This window comes from Pteropus medius, unplaced genomic scaffold, assembly GCF_902729225.1.
Source record: "Pteropus medius unplaced genomic scaffold, Ma_sr-lr_union100, whole genome shotgun sequence".
In the NCBI taxonomy this organism is placed as follows: Eukaryota; Metazoa; Chordata; class Mammalia; order Chiroptera; family Pteropodidae; genus Pteropus; species Pteropus medius.
In genome coordinates, this window is record NW_024351730.1 from 29,159,088 (window position 1) to 29,178,774 (window position 19,687).

The window sequence follows — 19,687 nt, forward strand, 5'->3', positions numbered from 1 at the left end:
TCTTAGGATCCCTTTATACTCTTAAAAATTACTGAAGAACCAAAGAGCTTTTCTTTATGTGGACTAAATCCATTCAATAGTTACTTATTAGAAATTAAAACAAATTTAGAAATATTAATTGACTTTAAGCAATAAATCCCCTTTATTAACTAACATAAATAAGATATTTTTACAAATAAATTTTTTTGTTTGTTTTGGAGAACACGGTTAGAAGAGTGGCATTGTTTTACTTTTTTGCACACTTCTTCAATGTCTGGGTATTAAAGACAGCTAGATTGTCTTATTTGCATTGGGTCTCGTGATATCATGCATCAGTAGCCTCTGGAAAACACTTCATTGTTCAGTCCTGAAGGGATGAAAGCGAAAAAGGCAAATAACATTTTCATAGTCTTATGAAAGTAGATTGACCTCAAGGTTCCCCTAAAAGAGTCTGTTTCTACTCATTGAGTTTAGAGATCAAGTATTGTTACTGCTCTCAGTTATATCTTGAGCTCTTAGCAAGGGCCTGCCCTGTACTGGACATTCAGGAAATATTTGAATAAGTAAATGAGTGACTGGATTTGAATAAACAGACCTCACATTTAACTTAAAATGTAGGTCCTCCTCTGAAATGTGTACTTGGGGTCTACACTCACAACATATATTTTGTTATTTTGGACTCTGGTTATTCCTAAGACTGTTGGAGAGCCATTAGACCCTGGATTCACACAGCAGTCTACTCATACTCTTCTGGTCTTACCCATTGTACTGCATTATAATTATTTGTTAACCTCCCACCACCACCCCTACTAGATTCTTAAGCTATTGAGAATAGGGACTGTGACTTATTTATCTTTTCAGTCCCCTTTTCCATGCCCCACTCAGTGTCTAGAATATCTTGTTTTAGAGTAGAAACTAAAAAAATGTTGAAAAGATGCATACTATTGCAAGTAAATGTAAAAATTTTGACCTAAAAGAAATCATGTTTCCATTGCATAGATTACTGACCTATTATTTTATTTCTGAATTGTTTTACATATTTTCTTCTAGGGTATTCTATAGGTAGTCTGATTACCAAGAATGAATCATGGCGTTCAGGTGTGTTTTTAAAAACATTTGCATGGACACCATTCTTTCAGCAGGTATTGAGTTATGTACATGTGCCAAGTACTGTGGTGTGCATTGGAGATATAACTCTGAACAACCTATACTTGATCCCTGCCCTCAAGGACCTATAGTCTAGCAGTCTAGTTCAGGAGTCCACAGACTTTTTCTGTTATGCTCTGAATAGTAAATGTTTAGACTTTGCAGGCCATAATCAGTGTGCCATTGTAGCCGTAGACACTATGTAAACCTGAGTGTGGCTGTGTTCCAGTAAAACTTTATTTACAAAAACAAGAGGTAGAACAGATTTGGCCTGGGGGTTATAGTTTGCTCTTTCTTGATGTAGTTCATTTATTGCTTGGTCTCTGTCACTGTCTCACTCATATATCCATAGCTGAAATTTTCTGTGGCTTATTTGCTACAATTAGCTTAGGTGACATTGTTGAAGAACTTGATCTCTCGCGAATGACTAAAGCTAATTCCTGTTTTTTCTTTTACAACTTTTATCCAGGACATTTTATTTCCTTATATCAAAGAAAATGTTAAAGAGTATCTGCAGACACACTGGGAAGAAGAGGAATGCCAGCAGGATGTCAGTCTTTTGAGGAAACAGGTTGGGACATTTCTCTCCCATTGCTTCCACATTCCCAAGAGTCTTAGAAATGAAGATGCCTAGAGACTTAGACTACGCTCTGAGCAAATTGTAAAATAAGTGCTCTGGATTCACAGGACATAGAAATTGCAGTGACTTGCCTGCTTTGGAATTTACAGTACATAATTAAATGGCCAGACCATGGCAGTTTATTGTCTCTACAATTGCCTCTTTCTGGAGCTATTTTAATTGTGTAAAGATATCATATATTTATACAACTGAGCCCTTTCTGGGTGGAATACAAAGGTTTTGTGCCCTCTTTTCATGTTTTTCATTAATGTTCCCAAGTGACAGCACCTCATCATCTTAGTCTCTACTCTCCTGCCTTCTGGCACAAGCCCCTGCTGACTCATGCACGTGCTCCTGGACCCTCACGTCCACATATTGCCCCCACACCTTTTATCTCAGCTCACATTTGGCTCAGCCCTCATACCAGCCTTAGTTTCATGTGCTCTGTTCTCTGTTCTCCCCAGTTTTCAGTTTCTTTTTTTCTTCCACATGGGTTCTGTGGACCTCCTATTCTGTTGTTTTTCTTATTTGCTTTAGTCTCAAACTTCTTACATGCACAGAGCTAACTTTCTGACAGTTATTTTCTAATTAGTTTTCTAAATTTTCTACATTGAACAATGTGGAATGCTCTCTGAATTTTTTAATGTTAGGAATTAGGATTAGAAATATAGTTACATCCTTTGGGGCATGGGATATTTGGGTTTGTTGAATTTTTTTAGGTAACTCATGGTTAGTCTAAACTACTCTCCTCCTTGCCTTTTTCTTTGTCTCAGCTCTTCTTGAAACATGTTCATGTATTCCCTCATTGTAGGATATAAATCATTGAGTCTATAAATCTTTAGAGCTTAGATTTGAATAAACTGACAGTATGCATTGTCACAGGGTCATTGTTCCAAATAGCTGCTTTTGTAAGATGTGGGAGATGGCAGGAGACTGAATATGAACTAATCCTAGACATTACTTCACTAGCTTCTTTTCATTGAATTCCAGGCATAAAATAATTTGAGGTTTTCGTTGTTTTTCCCTCAGTTATAATACAGAGAAAATGATCAGATTTAATTGAAGTCCTAGTTTGTTGATCCTAATAAATGAATCAACAAACCAGGTCTTACTATATCATTTTGTCATTCATTATGTACTCCCTCTTCTCTCACATACATCATGCCTTAGTTAAATCTCAGCTTTAGCAATATAGGAAAGGTAATGTAAATTTACTAATTATAATCCCATTTTTTTAAAGAATCATTCAAATCAGCCCCAAAGTGTAGGATACTTTAATTTATAACAGAGCTCTGTTTAATGATAGTTGGAGAAAGTTAGTCTGCTTGGTTTTCAGGTCTCATTTTAAGTGTTCTTTTTAAAAAATATGTAAGAAACAAACTTCATGTTGTTTGTGACTTGAAGGCTGAAGAGGACTCCCACCTGGATGGGGCTGTTCCAATCCCTGCTGCATCTGGGAATGGGGCGGATGACCTGCATCAGATGATCCAGGCTGTGGTAGATAACGTATGCTGGCAGATGTCTCTGGACCGAAAGACCATGGCATTGAAACAGCTGCAGGGCCACATGTGGAGAGCAGCATTCACAGCTGGACGCATGAAAGGAGAGTATGTAGCTGTTCAGGTGACTCTGAACGTGAACATTTCACTAGCTTCAAAACCAAATTCATTTTCCACTAGTCTTCCTCGAATGTTGTATGATCAGTAAAATAGATAAAATCAGCATTTCATTTATTCGAACAAGTGACTGTTTTGTTTTTTCAAAGCTGGGATAAAGCATTTCACTTAGCTGAATTTCCCAAACCTGATGTTTGGCTTTGTGAGATGGTTGAAGGACTTTATATCCCAATTTTAAAACAGCTTCCTAGAAAATGATGACTTCCTTGAACTGAGTCATATTTGACCCTTTGCATACAGGTGATAACACTGTTGGGCTTCTTCCTGGGACCGTTAGATTACCTCCTTTCTGCTCCGTTAGAGAAGTAAGAACGCTATGAAATTATGCACCCTGTCACTTTGCAGGTACTTAGAGCATCAGCAGTGCCACTCTATTCTTCACTATTTGAGCAATTTCTACAGACCCTTTGAGTCTTGGTTGCTGAAGGAGACTCATGAGTTCTGTGTTGCTAAGAAATTCTTGGTAGGACACTGTCATTAAGGATTTTCGGTCATTGCCTGATGTAAATCCTAAGATCCAAGACCTATTTCTAGCTGTGTCTCTGTCTGTCTTCTCTCTCCTCTCTCTCTCTCTCTCTCTCTCTCTCTCTCTCTCTCTCTCTCTCCTCTCTTTCTCTCTCTCTCTCTCTTCTTTATAGCATATATATATATATATATTTTTTTTTTTCCCCGTAAATGAGATCTCATTCCTTATTAATGTACTTTTCAAGGGGCTTCTACCTTTTAAAGGCTGCATTGGAATTTCAGGATGGACCAATAGCGTGGGAATATCAGCTAGATCACTTTATAAAACATTCCAAAGAATGGAGCTGGGAGACTATGCTCGAAGTACTTGGCCATTCCTTCTCTTAGTGTTGGTTCCTTAATCATAAAACCAGGACTTGAAATAAGTTATCTTGGGCTTCTAAACCTCGCTTTGGAGCAAAAACAATCTGCATATTCAACATAGAAAAGCCCTGTCTCCATGAGTGCAAAGCAGCACACAAAGTAACTCATAATTTGTGTGCTGTTTTTGAACTAGTGGATCTCTTTCTTTCAGTTTGTGCAACATATTAAACAGTTTTACCTAGTAGAGGACTTCTCACGTTTTTTAGTTAATCTTTTAAAGATGATTGGCTCCACATCTCAAGTTCCTTGTGCTTCTCTTTTCACCCATCTCCTGTGATATTTCCACTACTGAATGTAGAAGATACCGTAGAACTGGTAATCAAGACTGAGCATCAGGAATCAGACAACTAGAAACTGTTTGCTGATTAGCAAGTGTGAGATGGTACAAGTCTCTTAGCTGATTTGTTACATAATTTTTTTTCTGTATAGTAAAACTTTAGGTTTTCTTCGTTCTCAAGAAATATAATTGTTTTCTAGGTAATCAATGATTAATAGCGTTGAGCCCCCAAACGTTTTTTCTTTTAATTGTGTGGGTGTAGATCTTTCTAAAAACATTTCCATGCTTTCTTAAGGCACACTGGGCATAATTTAACCTTTTTTTTGTCACGAATTACATCAAAGATTATATAATAGTACAATATGGTCATTTGCCTTTTTGGGTTCCTTGGGAATTTAAAAAATCACTTTCTTATTTCATCCCTTTATTTGGAATCACTTTTGTCTATCATTAGTAGAGCCGTCAAAAACTGTTTGCCCCACATAAATTGTTGCTTTTAAACTTTGATCCGAGAACTCCAGTGACACATGTACTAGACCTACAGAGGTTCACAGTCTCATGGAGTTGCTTCTTGTGGAGACCATTTGAGCACAAATAGAGAAACTCGTGGCAGCTGTTTTGACTGGTTTTCATCTGGCTAGGTTACATGTTCCTGCATTTTAACTTGGTAGTCTTCCCTCTAGGGTTTTTGAAGATGTAGTTCCAGCAGTCAGGAAGTGGAGAGAGGCTGGAATGAAGGTGTATGTCTATTCTTCAGGGAGCGTAGAGGCACAGAAACTATTATTTGGGCATTCTACAGAGGGAGATATTCTTGAGGTAGGTTACCTGATTACTATCTTTTTTGACACTATCAAAGCATGAAATAATGAATGTTAAAGGAATATACCACAGTTATAAGCTAAATCAGCATTCAGATCATTGCGTATATTTTATATATTCTAAGCACACTGTAAAGGGAAATGGAAAAACAGCGGAGGTGGGGCACAATATAGGCAAGGGTGAAATATTTCTGTGGTACCAATCTTTGCATCAAAGGTTCTTAAACTTTGTTATGCGTAAGGATCACCTGGGGAGTTTATTAAAAATATAGATACCTGGGCCCTGCTTCCTAGCAAATCTGAATAGTCAGGTCTAAGTCATTCTGATGACAATAGTACTAGAACCACATATAAAATACAAGTAACAAGATATGAGCTAACTTGAAAATCGGCTTATCTTGCCAATATTAGAAAATTGTCAACCCAAAGGAAACTAATGGCATGCTGCTTTGGTTGTTTGAAGTAGCAGGTAAATGTAAAATAGTGATAGGCTACTATTCCCCCCAAAATAACAAGACTTTTTGAATGCAGCAGAGTACAAGGTGAATTGTTAATTTCTGGTACTTTAGAGAGAGACAGATTTTATTTTAGCAGAACCTGTATTATGTAAGAGAACTGGGGACGTTATTAAACAGTGATAAGTTAAGGCCACTTGTTATGTTTCTTGTACATGAAACAATTGCTGCTAACCCCTCTGTCCTCCCATCCCTATGCCCTCTGGAAGACAGGGTGGTCATTGGCAGGAAGGAATACATTTAGGGCTTCAAAAACTCAATACAGGCTGAACTTAGTCACATACAACAGTTCACTGAGCCAGCTGTTATTTAAAATAAATATTTATCGAGTCTCTACCATGTACAGAGAACATTTGGGCTTTGGAGAGTGTACTATTCTCATTTTAGTACTTTCCTGCTTCTCATCTTAGTTCTAAATCACATATTAAATAAGTAATAAAGCCTTCCAATTACTGGTAACTGTTGTCCTCTGAATACAGATGTAAGCTTCTTTTTTGCTCTCCGTTGTAACAGACAATAAGGTGAATACAGGTATGATTATTACCTACTGAATTAAATAATAGAAACTTTATTCTCTAGTTACTGAGGCAGATTTGAGAAAAAGAATATACAAGACCAGTCTTTTTAAAAGTTAAAAATATCATATTAATATTACCTTAATTTGTCTTTGAATGATTATTAGGCTTGCTTTTAGTTTGCAAAAAGTTCTGAAAATATTACAGAGATCACATTGTAAAAGCTGATCCTTAATGTGTACTTATTTTAATCACTGTTGTATAAATTATCAAGTTATTCGTTTGACCCTAATTCTAAGACAGCAAGGGTATATATACTAGCTCTTGGGTAGAATTTCAAAATGTTTTAATCAGAAAATGAAAGTTTCTTAAAAGGAAAGTAACAACTTACTAATTAGGCAGGTTAGAGAAATCTGTTCATTCTGGGATTAAAAGGACAATGTTCAGAACCTTTCAGCAGGCATGAAACTTTCAGTCCAATAAGTAGTTTGAGTGCAAATAGTGTTTCAAGGATAGAAGGTAGGACATGTATATTTAAAAGGTTTTGGATATAAAATTAATGCTAATGAAAGAAAAGTAGATTATAAAATGATCTTAATATATGTTGAATTGGTAGTTTTCTTCAAATATTTATTGCTGTAAAATCTTTACATTTACTGTTTGTAGCCTCCATAAAGTTCTCTATTAAACAGATTTTCAGTTATTACATATTGAGTGGGTGAAGTCGCTATGATTGTCATATGTTTCAAAGATAAGGGGTGAGAGAAAAAGGGGTCCAGGTTGCAGGTGTGTTTGTAATGTCATACTTTCTCCTTCTCTGTATTCAGCTTATTGACGGTCACTTTGATACCAAGATTGGGTACAAAGTGGAGAGTGAGAGTTATCGAAAGATTGCAAACAGCATCGGGTGCTCAACCAACAACATCTTGTTTCTGACAGACGTTACTCTAGGTGAGTGATCAGACTTCTTACTCTAGATGAGAGTTGAGCCTGGCACTACAAACATGTTGTGTCTTTAAAGAAAGTTTTTGTGTGGACCCTTGAAAAATAAAACCATTTTATAAAAAGAAATAGTGAACAGCCAACCCACCTCCCTCTCCATTTTTCCATCCTTGGGGGTTGTGTATGGGGAAGTGGCTTTGGAAAAACAAATTATTCTCATTTTAACTCTTTATCCATGGTTCCTGACCCAGCCCTTTGCACACACACACACACAGATGAAATGGGAAAATAACAAAGGATGACTTAAGGGGTATCATTGTGGAGAGGAGCATGCAGGCAAGAATATGAGGGTAGGTCCATGGCTAGCTAAGGACAATAAAGTCACAGACCTGCATCAAATGTATTTTAACAGCAGCAAGATACAGAGATAGAGAGAGAGAGAGATTGAGATTCATATATACAATGGAATATTACTCAGCCATTAAAAAGGTGAAATCCTACCATTTGCAACAACATGGATGGACCTAGAGGTTATTATGTTGAGCGAAATAAGTCAGATAGAAAAAGATAAATACTATTTGATTTCACTAATATGCGGAATCTAAGGAACAAAAAGAACAAACTAATCAAAAACAGACTCACAAATACAGTGGACATTTTGGGGACAGACAGAGGGGAGGAGGATTAGGAGGCTGGGAGAATTGGGTGAAGGGTTGAAGAAGTACAAATTAGTAATTGATAGATGGTCATGGAGATGGGGAGCATGGCATAGGGAATGCAGTTAGCATTAATATGATGGCTATGTGGAGGGCCAGGGGAGAGAGGGAGCAGTTGCGGGGATCATTTTATGAACTATATAGATGTCTAACCAATGTATTGTATACTTGAAACTAATTTAAATAAATAAATTTTAAAAAAGAGTAGTTTTGATCAAATGTAAAACACTCAAGTGCCTGGGTAAGAATGTAAAGCCTCTGGAGAATTACAGAGGGAAATGTTAGTGAATGAAGAAACAGGCAGTGGCAGGCGAAGAGGGTGCTGGGTAAAAGTGGTCTCTGTTATTCTTACCTGAAAGCCACTGGTTGATGAGGCTGTCTCACATTGCCCTACCTGGCCCTGGCTTTTGATTGCATGGTTATTCTCCTTATTGATGTGCATCTCTCAGGGGGCCTACTTTTGGTATGTTTTTGTAATTGCACCTGTATTTGAGGGTAGTTCTATACATTTGTGTTTCTTCCACTTTTCTTGGATTGTAAGTTTCACCTTCCATTTACCCCTAGAACAGGGCTTTGTGTACTGTGCAGCTGCTCCAACATACTTTGTGCCAAAGGGCTGGGCAAGGGTGTTGAGGGAAAAGAGACAGGGGGTAGGGGGTGCTCTCTTGCCTAGTTGACTCCATGTGGCTCCTGGGCCCCTTGGAGGCAGCTTTAGCATCTATCGGAGTTACTTCTCTCTCCAGCCCTTCTGGCTGTTGTCACAGAACTAGAGTCACCCCTACTCACTAGGACTTTCAGATATGGGGCTTAAGGGCAAATCCAGGCTGCTGGAAAAGGCGTCTTACCTGTGGTAGTACATAGAAGTACTTTATTTTTTCTACCGTCAGCCCTTGAGCTTTTGTCTCATGTTAGGCAAGAGTTGTAGGTATATAAGCTCGTACTGATTTGCTAAGCAGTTTTGAATAAAACCTTAACCAGCATAGATCATCTAATGCCTTCAAGAAGTTATACATTTTCCAGAGAAAGAGGGGTGAAACAGACTTAATTTCACCTACATACAGTAGATGTTCAGTAATTGTTAATATATTTATTAAATTTCAGGAGTTGGTGAAACTAACCTGGAATTTTTGATCTAAGTAGATAGTATTTAGTGGGGTTCGGCCCCTGTCCTTCAAGTTCTGGCTTGGCTCAATTTGAGTCCAAGGGTTTCTACAAACTGGCGTCTCAGTTTTTCTACATCTTGGAAAGCTTTACATTTACTGAAGATGAGACAGACAGATGCATGGACACACTGCTTCAAGGTTCATTGTGTAACTAGATAGCCAGGCCACTTAAATAAATGTACCATCATCAAACATTAGCCTTAACAACACACATTTGCCTAGCCTCTACTTTGAACTGTAAATTTACTGTAAATGTTTGCCTATTGTATTTCTGTGTAGAAGCCTCTTACTGATTCAAAGCTACAATATACCCTCTTCCTAGAATGGCTTTTGAGGGTTTAGAGTGATGAGGTGAGGAGGGTACTTTAATGTCTACGTAAGTCAGGAGTGTACCAACAGTTTCTGTGAGAAGTGATAATTTTGCTCCTTATGAAAAGGAGACAGGCCTTGTTCTGGTGAGTTTGTCTGGTTTAATCTGAATTGCTTTTCTTTGACCATTCGCATAGAGGGAGCTATTAGAGATGAAAATCTGTGGTTTGCTCTATATTTCATTTCCTTAGCATTTCGTATTTTGAATGGTAAGTTTCTGCAGGCTTAGAATTACAGATCTGTTTTGTGACTGGAGCTCCCCACAAAGCCAACCTGTCTGAGCATTTTGTGAGACCCAGATCCTTGCTGTATCTCTCCCTTTTTGGTTACTATTAATAATTATATCTACCCTATGGCCACTTACAGTTTCTTCATAGTCTTGTCTTGAGCCACATTTTTTTTTCTAGTCGCCATCAGAATATATCTATAATTTCAGGTCTTTTTCACGTAAGCCATTTCCTTAGGTTACAGTCCCAGAAGTTATTCCTATTCTTTTTAGAGATTAGAGATAATCTCCAAGTTGGCCTCATAATAAATTTGGCTCCCTCAGAGCCCTCCACAAAGAAGTTTTATTCCTGCCCCTCATCTTCTGCCAGTCCTACATCCAGCAGTAGAGCTAGAACTGGTCTTATCAGTAGCTGACTGTTTGCCTTGTTCTTGTTTTTTATCTCTGATCCTGTGTTTTGGTACCATAAGCCCAGACTTCCATTGCCAAGGCAGAGTGGAAGACTAAGTGATACCTATATAATACCCAAGTATAAAAGAGAGAACTGAAGGACTTTTTTCTTTTGGAGAAAAGGACAGTGGTCCAGGGTTTTAAGCCAACAAATATTAATTAAATGTTTCAGTATTATACAAATAGAGCAAAAAGATGCTTAGGGACAAATCTTGGCCTTTGGTGATCTTAGTGAGAGGCTGAATGCAGAACAGTCACTAGCTAGTGTCAAGTCCCACTCATGGGACGAGTGACTCAGTTTGATGGAGATCCTGGATTGCTAGTTAAGAGGAAAGATTTGCATGAGGCAGTCATGCTGGGAACCAGGGTGGAGAAATGGAAGCCAGCTAGCTGCCTCTTCGCTGGAATGAATGGCATCTGTAGAGTTTGTCTGAGGAAGGGGTTGTTTTGAACTTTTTTTGCTCTGAGACTGTCAAAGCCCTTTCAAAGGAAGAGCAAAAGATAGACATTTGAGGAGGTGGGTATGAGGAAGAGACAGCTCCGCTCAACTTACTCTCTCTGGAAACTCCTTATCTCTGAGCACCGCTGCCCTTAAATGAATTCATTCAGATGCTGCAACTGCTTTCCAAAAGTTGAGACACTACTGAGGTTTCTTACACCAAATCTAAATTCCATAGAATGTGTTTCAAGTTCTTCCCCAGTTTCTATCTGTCCAAGTATGCCCCACCTCTGACCTGTATCCTGCCTCCCGTACTCACTTGCTCCATTCTTGCAATATTTTCATATGTATTTTATCTTTGCTTAGACTGCCTCTTTTCTTGCCAATTTTCTTTCCTTGAAATTTTTAAAAATCAAATCTCACCCTCTGTCCAGGAGTCTTTTATTAAATAGCGGATCCTAATTCAGTAATTTTACATTGGAGACCTGAGATTCTGCATTTTTAACAAGCTTCCAGGTGATTTCCACACTGCTGGTCCATAGACCACACTCAGAGTAGTGGTACTCTGTGGTAGGTTTTGACAAACTTGTTCTGTAAAGGGCCAGACAGTAAATACTTTAGTCTCTGTCACAACTATTCAGCTCTGTCCTTATAGTGCCAAAGCAGCTACAGATAATACACAGAGGAATAGGCGTGGCTGTGTTCCAATAAAATTGTATTTACAGAAACAAGTGGCGGGCCATCATTTGCTGACTCTTGGAGCACAGATCACAGAGTCAGACTGACAGTTTCAAACTTTAGCTCTACTGCTTGCTAGCTCTGAGTTTCCATATTCATAGAATAGAGATAATAATACTACCTCAGGGTTGTTGTGAAGATTTAGATGCAAACAGGAGCTCCATGAAGGCAGAAGTTTTGTTCTCTTCCTTGAACAGTACCTGGCATATAGTAGGTGCTAAATTAATATAAAATATTAGCTGTTAGCTTTCAAATGGAAACAATGGAGAGAGGAATGTAGCCCAAGACATTTTAGAGATATTCCCTAAGATAACCTAGCTTACCTGCTTTCATTTTCCTAGTCCTATTTTAACTTCTACGTACCATGCAGTCACTGATCTTAAGGCACTCACAGTCTAATGAGGAGAGAGACAACAAGTAATAGAGTGTCAGTTCATATTGTTGTGATATAGCTAAATACAGGCTGTTAAAGTAGCACACAGGGTGCTCTAGTACATGGTAGTGGTTTGGGAAGATACTTGAGCTGAATCCCAAAGAGTAGGAATTTTCCAGGCAAAAAAGATAGGCAGTCTAGCCAAGGATTGTGACATGTTTGGGCTCTGGATATGAGAGCAGGTATTTTGTCCTGAGTAGATCCTAGGATTCCATTTGTCCCATATCTCCTTAATTGGTATTATTCTTGACAACCTGCCTATTGGGAAATAGCTCATTTCTCTCTCAGACTCATGGACGGGAATGAAGGAAAGTTGTGGACAGAGCATGTCTCTGTCTTGCATTTATAAATACTTAATAAAGTTCAGATACCTAAGATATACTGTCATTCTAGTCTGTCAGGTACAATTATGTATTTACATTTTTTATAACAAAAATTAAAAGCTATGAAAGAGAGAATAATATAATCAACACTCACGTGCCCACCTTCCAGCTTCAACAGTGACCAAATCCGGGCCAGACTTGTTTCTTACGTTCCCACATGATTACTTTGAAGCAAACCTCAGACATTGTCTTTTGACATTTCTGATACATGTTTTGGTTTTCAGAGGCCAGTGCTGCTGAGGAAGCGGACGTGCATGTGGCTGTGGTGGTGAGACCCGGCAATGCGGGACTAACAGATGATGAGAAGACTTATTACAGCCTCATCACATCCTTCAGTGAACTGTACCTGCCTTCTTCAACCTAGAGGAGGATTTCTAAGGAAGCCCCAACTGTCTTCACAGAGCTGTCCCTGTAGTCTAGTTTTATTCTAATGGTAAAAGTAATTTACTTAAAAAATATACATAGACGCACATGTATGTATGCAAGTATATATATGTGTGTTCAGATTACCTTTCACAGGCACATAAGTGGGAAAAAAATCTCAGTTCAGTGAAAAGGAAACTTATTTAAAGATGCTTTATATGTAGAAATTGTTTGAAACCATAGCTCTAACCCATATTGCAGGTAAAATGTAATTGATAGAAGAAACTACAATACAGGTCAACTGTATTATGTTTATCAAGTTTTGTACCAAAATGGAAAGGTAGGTTCGAGATGTTATTCAGAAGCCTTGTTATTTTAAAAACTGGAAGTATTCCAAAGACTTACTCCTAATAATAATTCATCCCCGCTTTTCATTGTAAGTTAGAAGATTACAGCAGTTGAATTTCAAAATATTAGCTTCCCTACATACAAAAGACAAAGCTATTTCTGCTCCAAAAGAGAGCAAAATTGGGAAAGGAGCTTATTTGTTACTTAAAAAATTTGCTAATCCTTGTGGCACCCTCAGCAAGCAGTTGCCTTACCAGTAAAAAAGGTGTACTGATATAACAGTAGATATGTCAGTGTGGTTCTTAACATCTTAACATTTTTAACAAAACAGTCCGAATCCTGCCATTTATTATCATTATAGATTTTATAGTTACCTTTCTAACTCCTTAGCACAGTTCGAGAATATATGTTCATTGCTATTTACTGTTTAAAAAAGGTTTACTGATAGCAGTTTATAAGACCCAGAAGACCCCTAATATGTACTATTTTCCTCTGAAATGGCTGTGAGAAATGTAAATTTTATTTATCCTGGATAAATTCTAATGGGATGTTATGTTAATTTCATGTTACGATTAATAAAAACATTTTCTTCACTCATTTTGTGTGGGTCCCTCAACTATACCACATAACTGCCGTAATCAAAAGAAAAACTGTAGAAATTGAAAAAGTAAGAATTTTATTTTAGTTTTTGCCTTAATCATTGTGTATGTTTTAATGGAATGCCATTGGAAAACCATGGACTATTATTTGAGTTCTATATACACTGCTTATTGATTTTTTTCACCTGGATAGTAAACATTCAGGATATGAGTGGGGTTTTTTAGGTTTTGGGGACTCTTACACTTGAGGTATATAAGATAATGCTTCAGGGAGGCAATTCTTCTAATCAAGAAAAACTCATGAATCCTGGGGGAATTTTGAGAATGCTTTGAACAAGGAATAGGAAGTAGCCTTGCAAATATGAGAGGACAGGGAATATAAAAGATTTTTTTGTTATAATTATCTTCTAATAGCTAATTAAGAAATCTAAGGGCTATGAAAATCCAGAAGAGTAGTAAGAAGGAAATTAAATAAATCTTGGAAGTAATTTATAAATGATGGTGAAGCCACAGATTGTAATAAAAGGTTGAACTCCATATAATTTCTGAAAAAGCTCATGAGAAGATAACAGAAAAGGGTGTCTCTTAATGATAGTCAAGGGATAATTGGAAAAGTAAGGAAGAAATGAGAGAAAAATTATGCACCAAGGTCTAGATTGGAAAGGAAAAGGGGAGTGCTCATGGTCCAGCCAGCGAGAATTGAGGTGGAGAGGTGTCTTAGTCCCTTCAGGCTACTATAACAAAATATCAGAGATCAGGTAGATTGTAAACAAAATTTTATTTCTTACAGTTCTGAAGGCTGAGAAGTCCAAGATCATGGTACTGGCAAATTCAGTGTCTGGGCACTAATCCTATTCATGAGAGTTCTGCCAAGCCTTCCCACTTTCAAATACGTTACCATGAGGGTTAGATTTCAATATGTGCAGTTGTGGGGGACACAAACATTCAGTCTATACAACAAGACATTTACAGTCCATGATAAAAAGGGTACCAGAAAAACTAGTTAATTATTTTGAGTAGTTGAGGACAAATAGATTTTAATAAAGAGAAAGTTGCAATATCATTCAGTTTGTCAAAGAGGGGTGCAAAAGTGAGGGAAAAGGTGAGTATAATATTTCTTAGATTCTAAGAAACTCACAGTGTGATAGAAAAGGATCTTAGGAACAACTTGAGGTGTAAAGTAGACTGGTCGTGAAGGAGGAAAATGCCTAGAAAGTGGGTAGTGAGCTAGGAAGTAAATCCAATAAATTCATGGTCCTTAGGAAAGGAGGAGAAATCTCATCTCTGGAATTTCTAAAAAGAGAACAAAGGCACTAAGGTTTTTTCAACATCCTGTTAGCAGAGAATACAGGGAACAAATGTCTCCTGACGTTGTGGCCCTTTTAATTCCTGTTTGTTAATCTAAAACTACCTCAGTTGTGCTCTTTCCTACAATGGCACTGATTTTCAATCTTGGGTCAAAATCCAAGTTGGTTTCTTAGAAGAGAAGCCTCAGACACTTTTAATCTTATTAGCAATTCTGGAGTTGCAGGGCTTCCTCTTTGGCTTTCTGGAAGGCTGGCCTTAGTTGCTAAGCCTACTGGTCTCCAGTTCAGAGTTGCAGAAGAAAAGGTTGAGAGCCACTGGTCCCCATTGCCAATGCAGGCGCACAGTAGCCTTTGTCCAGCAGATGGTGCTATTTCTCCAGCGACCTCATCAAGTGTGAGGCCACCAGATACAGCAGATGGAGCTAAGAGGTAGCATTAAGAGAAAAATGAATTTAATTAATTTATCCTTAAAGGGCAATAGCATATTGCAAGGATCAAGAGTAGTTTGGGGAAAAACGGCCATAATCCTGAGTGCAATCTACCCACTAATATTTCGCTTCCCCCTTTGCCCCTGAGTCCCATTTTAAAAAGTAGGTGATTATTGGATAGCCAGTTGTTTTTAGCTGCAGTGTTAATAAAAAGGACTTGTTTTCAGGTTTTAAAAATTCTAATCAGAGCATGAAGTTGAATTAATATGTGCCCAAACAATTTATTACCCATGCCCAGATGGTAAAATGCTATTATTTTTAACCTAATTTAAGAATAATTTGTAGTTTTTGCTAACACAATGGAATAATTCTAACAGAAGTAGAATTTACCTTCCTTTCAGATTTAAACCAAACCATTCATTCAAATATTGACTAAACTCTATAATGTGCCCTGAATCTGCTGTAAGGGGCACAGTCCCTCCGCACTTTTATGGTACACACATTCTTAGAGGAGGCAGCCAATAAATAGTGACAAACAACAAAAAATTAGCAATAGTGCTATATAGAGAAAATAGAGTGGCTTTTTACAGTGGGGTGCTAAGAAGGTAACATCTAAACAACATGAAAATGTAAGAAATTAGAAGAGAATTTTATGAAGATGGAACAGCATATTGTAAAGATCTAGGTCAAAGCTTGAACTATTCTAGGAATTGAGAGAAGGCCAATGGCTGGATGCTGTCAGAGAAGTGGGCAGACGCCAGAGCGTTAGAGCATGGTACCACAGTAGAGTTTGAGTTGTATTCTAAGTACGGTGGGAAGCCACTGGAGAATTTTGAACAGAAGATGACATAATGTGATTTACATTAAGAGAATTCTCTCTTTGGAGAATGGGTTATAGGCAGGTAAGAGTAGATGCAGGAACACCAGTTAGGTATATCAGGGTTGAGTGCCAAGTCAGAAACAAGTTGAGGTATTTTATTCAGAAAGGGGTTTAAAAACAATGAATGAGGCATTTACAAAGTTAATGGCAAGGACTGGAGTAGTATTTGGGGGGACTGCTGCTGGACTGTGGAATTGAAGGGTACCCATACTAGTTGAAATCCAGAGTTCAGGAAGCCTGCCACCCCTGGCACTACTACTTAATCCAGGAAGCTAGCCAGACACCGGAATGTGGAGTCCAACCATTACAGCTTCCTCTAAACACTTGCACTCTCTGACCTTGCTTCTCAACACCAATACCAGTGGGAAGATTGCCTCCCTTGCTTCTCTTTATAAACTTTATACTAGTGCATTTAATTGGCAGTATCTAATTCCAACCAAGATCTCTACATGGGAGGGTCTCTGGGACAAGTTTTTAGGTTTCTAACTTCTTCAATTAGCAGATAAAATGGTTCTTGAGGGAGCCAATCTACTCAATCTAAGAAGGCTATTGCAGTTATGAAAGTAAAGAATGGTGGTGGCTTGCCTTAAGATGGCAGTATTGGAAACACATGGAAGCGGACACATTCAGAATATGTTTTAGAGGTAACAATAGCAGCACTTATTTATTGATTGGGTTCAGAAGGGTAAACTCCTAGATTTTGTTGCTTGAGCAACTGGATAGGTGGTGCCACTGGAAAAACAGTGATACCACTGACATAGTGTGTAAAGGGTGAAATTGCCAATGTACATGCCAGTATAGACATGACCAAAATGCAGTTGTATTTAAGTCTAGAGTTCAGGGCCTAGATTTGGGAGTTCATTGGTCTAGCGGTGCTATTAAAAGCCGTGGGATGTTTTCACATAAGAAGAGTCTGTTGATAGCTTAGACAGAGCCCTCGGTCCAACATTAGAGATTAAGCTAAGGAGAGAAGCCAGCAAAGGAGATGGAGAAGGAAAACTGGGAGGGTGGCAGGAGATCCAAATGAAGAGAGTGCTCAAATGTGTCAAGTGCTGATGAGAATTTTTTATATATATATGCCTACAGCACCTGGTATTCCTAGGTGGTCTCCCATCCAAGTACTAATGAGGCCTGACCCTGCTTAGCTTCCAGGATCAGACGAGATCAGGCACGTTCAGGGTGGCATGGCCATAGACTCACTGATAAGAATTTAAGTTGAGAATAGCAGTGGCCCTTGGATTAAACAAGTGCAATCTCAGTGGAGTGGTGGGAACAAAAGTAAGATTACTTTGAATCTGAGGTCTAGCTAAAGGTTTATCGATTTTGTTGATCTTTTCAAAAAACCAGCTTCTGGTTTTTTTTGATTCTCTATTCTATTTATCTTCACATTATTTCCTTCCTTTTGCTTGCTTTGGGTTTAGTTTCCTCTTCTTTTTATAGTTCCTTAAGGTGAAAGCTTATTGCTTTGAGATCTTTTTTAATGTAGTTATCTATAGCTCCAAATTTCCCTCTGAGCACTGCTTTCACTGCATCCCATAGACTTTGGTGTCTCGCGCTTTTGTTTTCATTCATCTCAAAGTATTTTCTAATTTCCCTTGTGATTTCTTCTTTGATCCATTGGTTATTTAAGAGTGTGTTGTTTTGTTTCCACATATTTGTAAATTTCCTTCTGTTATTGATTTCTAAGTTCATTTTGTTGTACTTGGAGAACATATTTTGTATGACTTTGATCTTTTAAAATTACTGCGTCTTGTTTTTTGTCCTAACATATGGTCTATTTTGGAGAATGATCTTTGCGTACTGGAAAATGTGTATTCTGCTGTTGTTGGGTGGAATGTCCTATAGATGTTTGCTAGGTCTGGTTGATTTGTAGTGTTGAGTATTTTGTTTCCTTGTTGATCTTCTAGTTGTTTTATCCGTTATTGAATGTGGAGTATTGAATTCTCCATCGATTATTGTTGAACTATTTCTCTCTTCGATTCTGTCTGTTTTCACTTCATTTATTTTGCTGCTCTGTTTTAGGTGTATACATGTTTATAATTCTTATGTCTTTTTGATGGATCAACCCTTTAACATTATAATGAATGTCCGTCTTTGTGTCTTTTAACAGTTTTTTGTCTTAAAGTGTATTTTGTCTAATATTAGTAGAGCCACTCCAGCCCTTTTGGTTATTATTTACATGGCATATCTTTTTTCATCCTTTTACTTTCAACCTAATTTTGTCTTTGAATCTAAAATGTGTCTTGTATAGACAGCGTGTAGTGGATTATGATTTTAAATCCATTCTGCCAGTCTCTGTCTTTTAACTGAAGAGTTTACTCCACTGCATTTAATGTAATTACTGATAAGGACTTCCTTCTGTCATTTTGCTACTGGGTACACACTTGCAACTAGCAAGTGAATAAGTTCTGGAGATCTGATGCACAGCATAGTGAATATAGTCAACAATATTGTATTATATACTTCAAAACTGATTTTTATATCTTTTTTTTTTGTTCGGTCCTCTGTTACTGCTTTCTTTTGTGTTAAATATATATTTTCTAGTATACCATTTTAATTCTTTTGTTCCTTATTTTAGTATGTATTCCTGAGTTATTTTCCTAGTGGTTACTCTGGGAATTATAAATTAACATCTTAATTTATAACGGTCTAGTTCTAATCAATACTACCTTAGTTTTAATAGGATATAAAACTTTGATCTCCCTACTTATATTGTCATAAATTACATTTTTATACATTGTATGCCAATTGACATAGATTTATAATTATTGCTTTATGTAGTTGTCTTTTAAATCAGATTGGAGGGAAAAAAAGGAGTTATAAACAATATATATATTTATATTTTCTTTTACTATTTACCTGTTATATTAGTTTCCTAGGTTTACAGAGTACTACCAACTGGGTGGGTTAAAGCAACAGAAATTTATTCTCTCATAGTTCTGGATGCCAGGTCTGAAATCAAGGTGTTAGCAGAGTTGGTTCCTTCTGGAGGCATTGAAGGGGAATCTATTCCAAGCCTCTTAGCTTCTGGTGACAGCTGACAATCCTTAATGTTATTTGGCTTGTAAAGGCATTACTTCAATCTCTACCTCCATCTTTGCATGGCAATATCCTTGTATATCTGTGTCTTCACATGGCTGTCTTCTGAGAGGCATACAAGTAGTATTAGGTTTTGGGCCTAGCCTACTCTAGCACCCCTCATCTTACCTAATTCCATCTATGATGATTCTATTTCCAAATAAAGTCTCATTCTGAGATTCTGGGTGAGAGCTTATGACAGCTCCAATCAAAGAAGGGCAACAGAGGTGATGCTTTGTGACTTTCCAGGCTTCGTTACGAAAAGGATATGGCTTCTACATCCTCTTTTGGGATCTGGATGTTGGACACTAGCTCTGGGAAAGCCATCTACCATGCTGTGAGGGAGCCCATATTAGCCCAGGTGGAGAGGAACTGAGGCCCCAAACTGAAGG

At 37.7% G+C, this 19,687-nt stretch overlaps 1 protein-coding gene and 1 pseudogene across 4 annotated transcripts in view; one reads left to right on the top strand and one right to left on the bottom strand.

Moving 5' to 3' along the window:
• The window catches only part of ENOPH1 (enolase-phosphatase 1), a 28,363-nt gene extending 14,763 nt beyond the window's left edge, over positions 1-13,600 (top strand). For 3 of the 4 annotated variants that reach the window (XM_039845571.1, XM_039845572.1, XM_039845570.1), the window contains exons 2-6: positions 1,595-1,696; positions 3,149-3,351; positions 5,269-5,401; positions 7,261-7,384; positions 12,517-13,600. In XM_039845571.1, the coding sequence (XP_039701505.1) occupies positions 1,595-1,696; positions 3,149-3,351; positions 5,269-5,401; positions 7,261-7,384; positions 12,517-12,656 (702 nt within the window). In that variant the 3' untranslated portion in view covers positions 12,657-13,600. Of the gene's footprint in view, positions 1-1,057; positions 1,078-1,594; positions 1,697-3,148; positions 3,352-5,268; positions 5,402-7,260; positions 7,385-12,516 lie in introns of those variants that run through there. The other variant, XM_039845573.1, reaches the window with a different exon arrangement.
• A 3,694-nt stretch (positions 13,601-17,294) lies between these two features.
• On the bottom strand, positions 17,295-17,413 carry LOC120588521 (uncharacterized; annotated as a pseudogene).
• Positions 17,414-19,687: the final 2,274 nt, after the last annotated feature.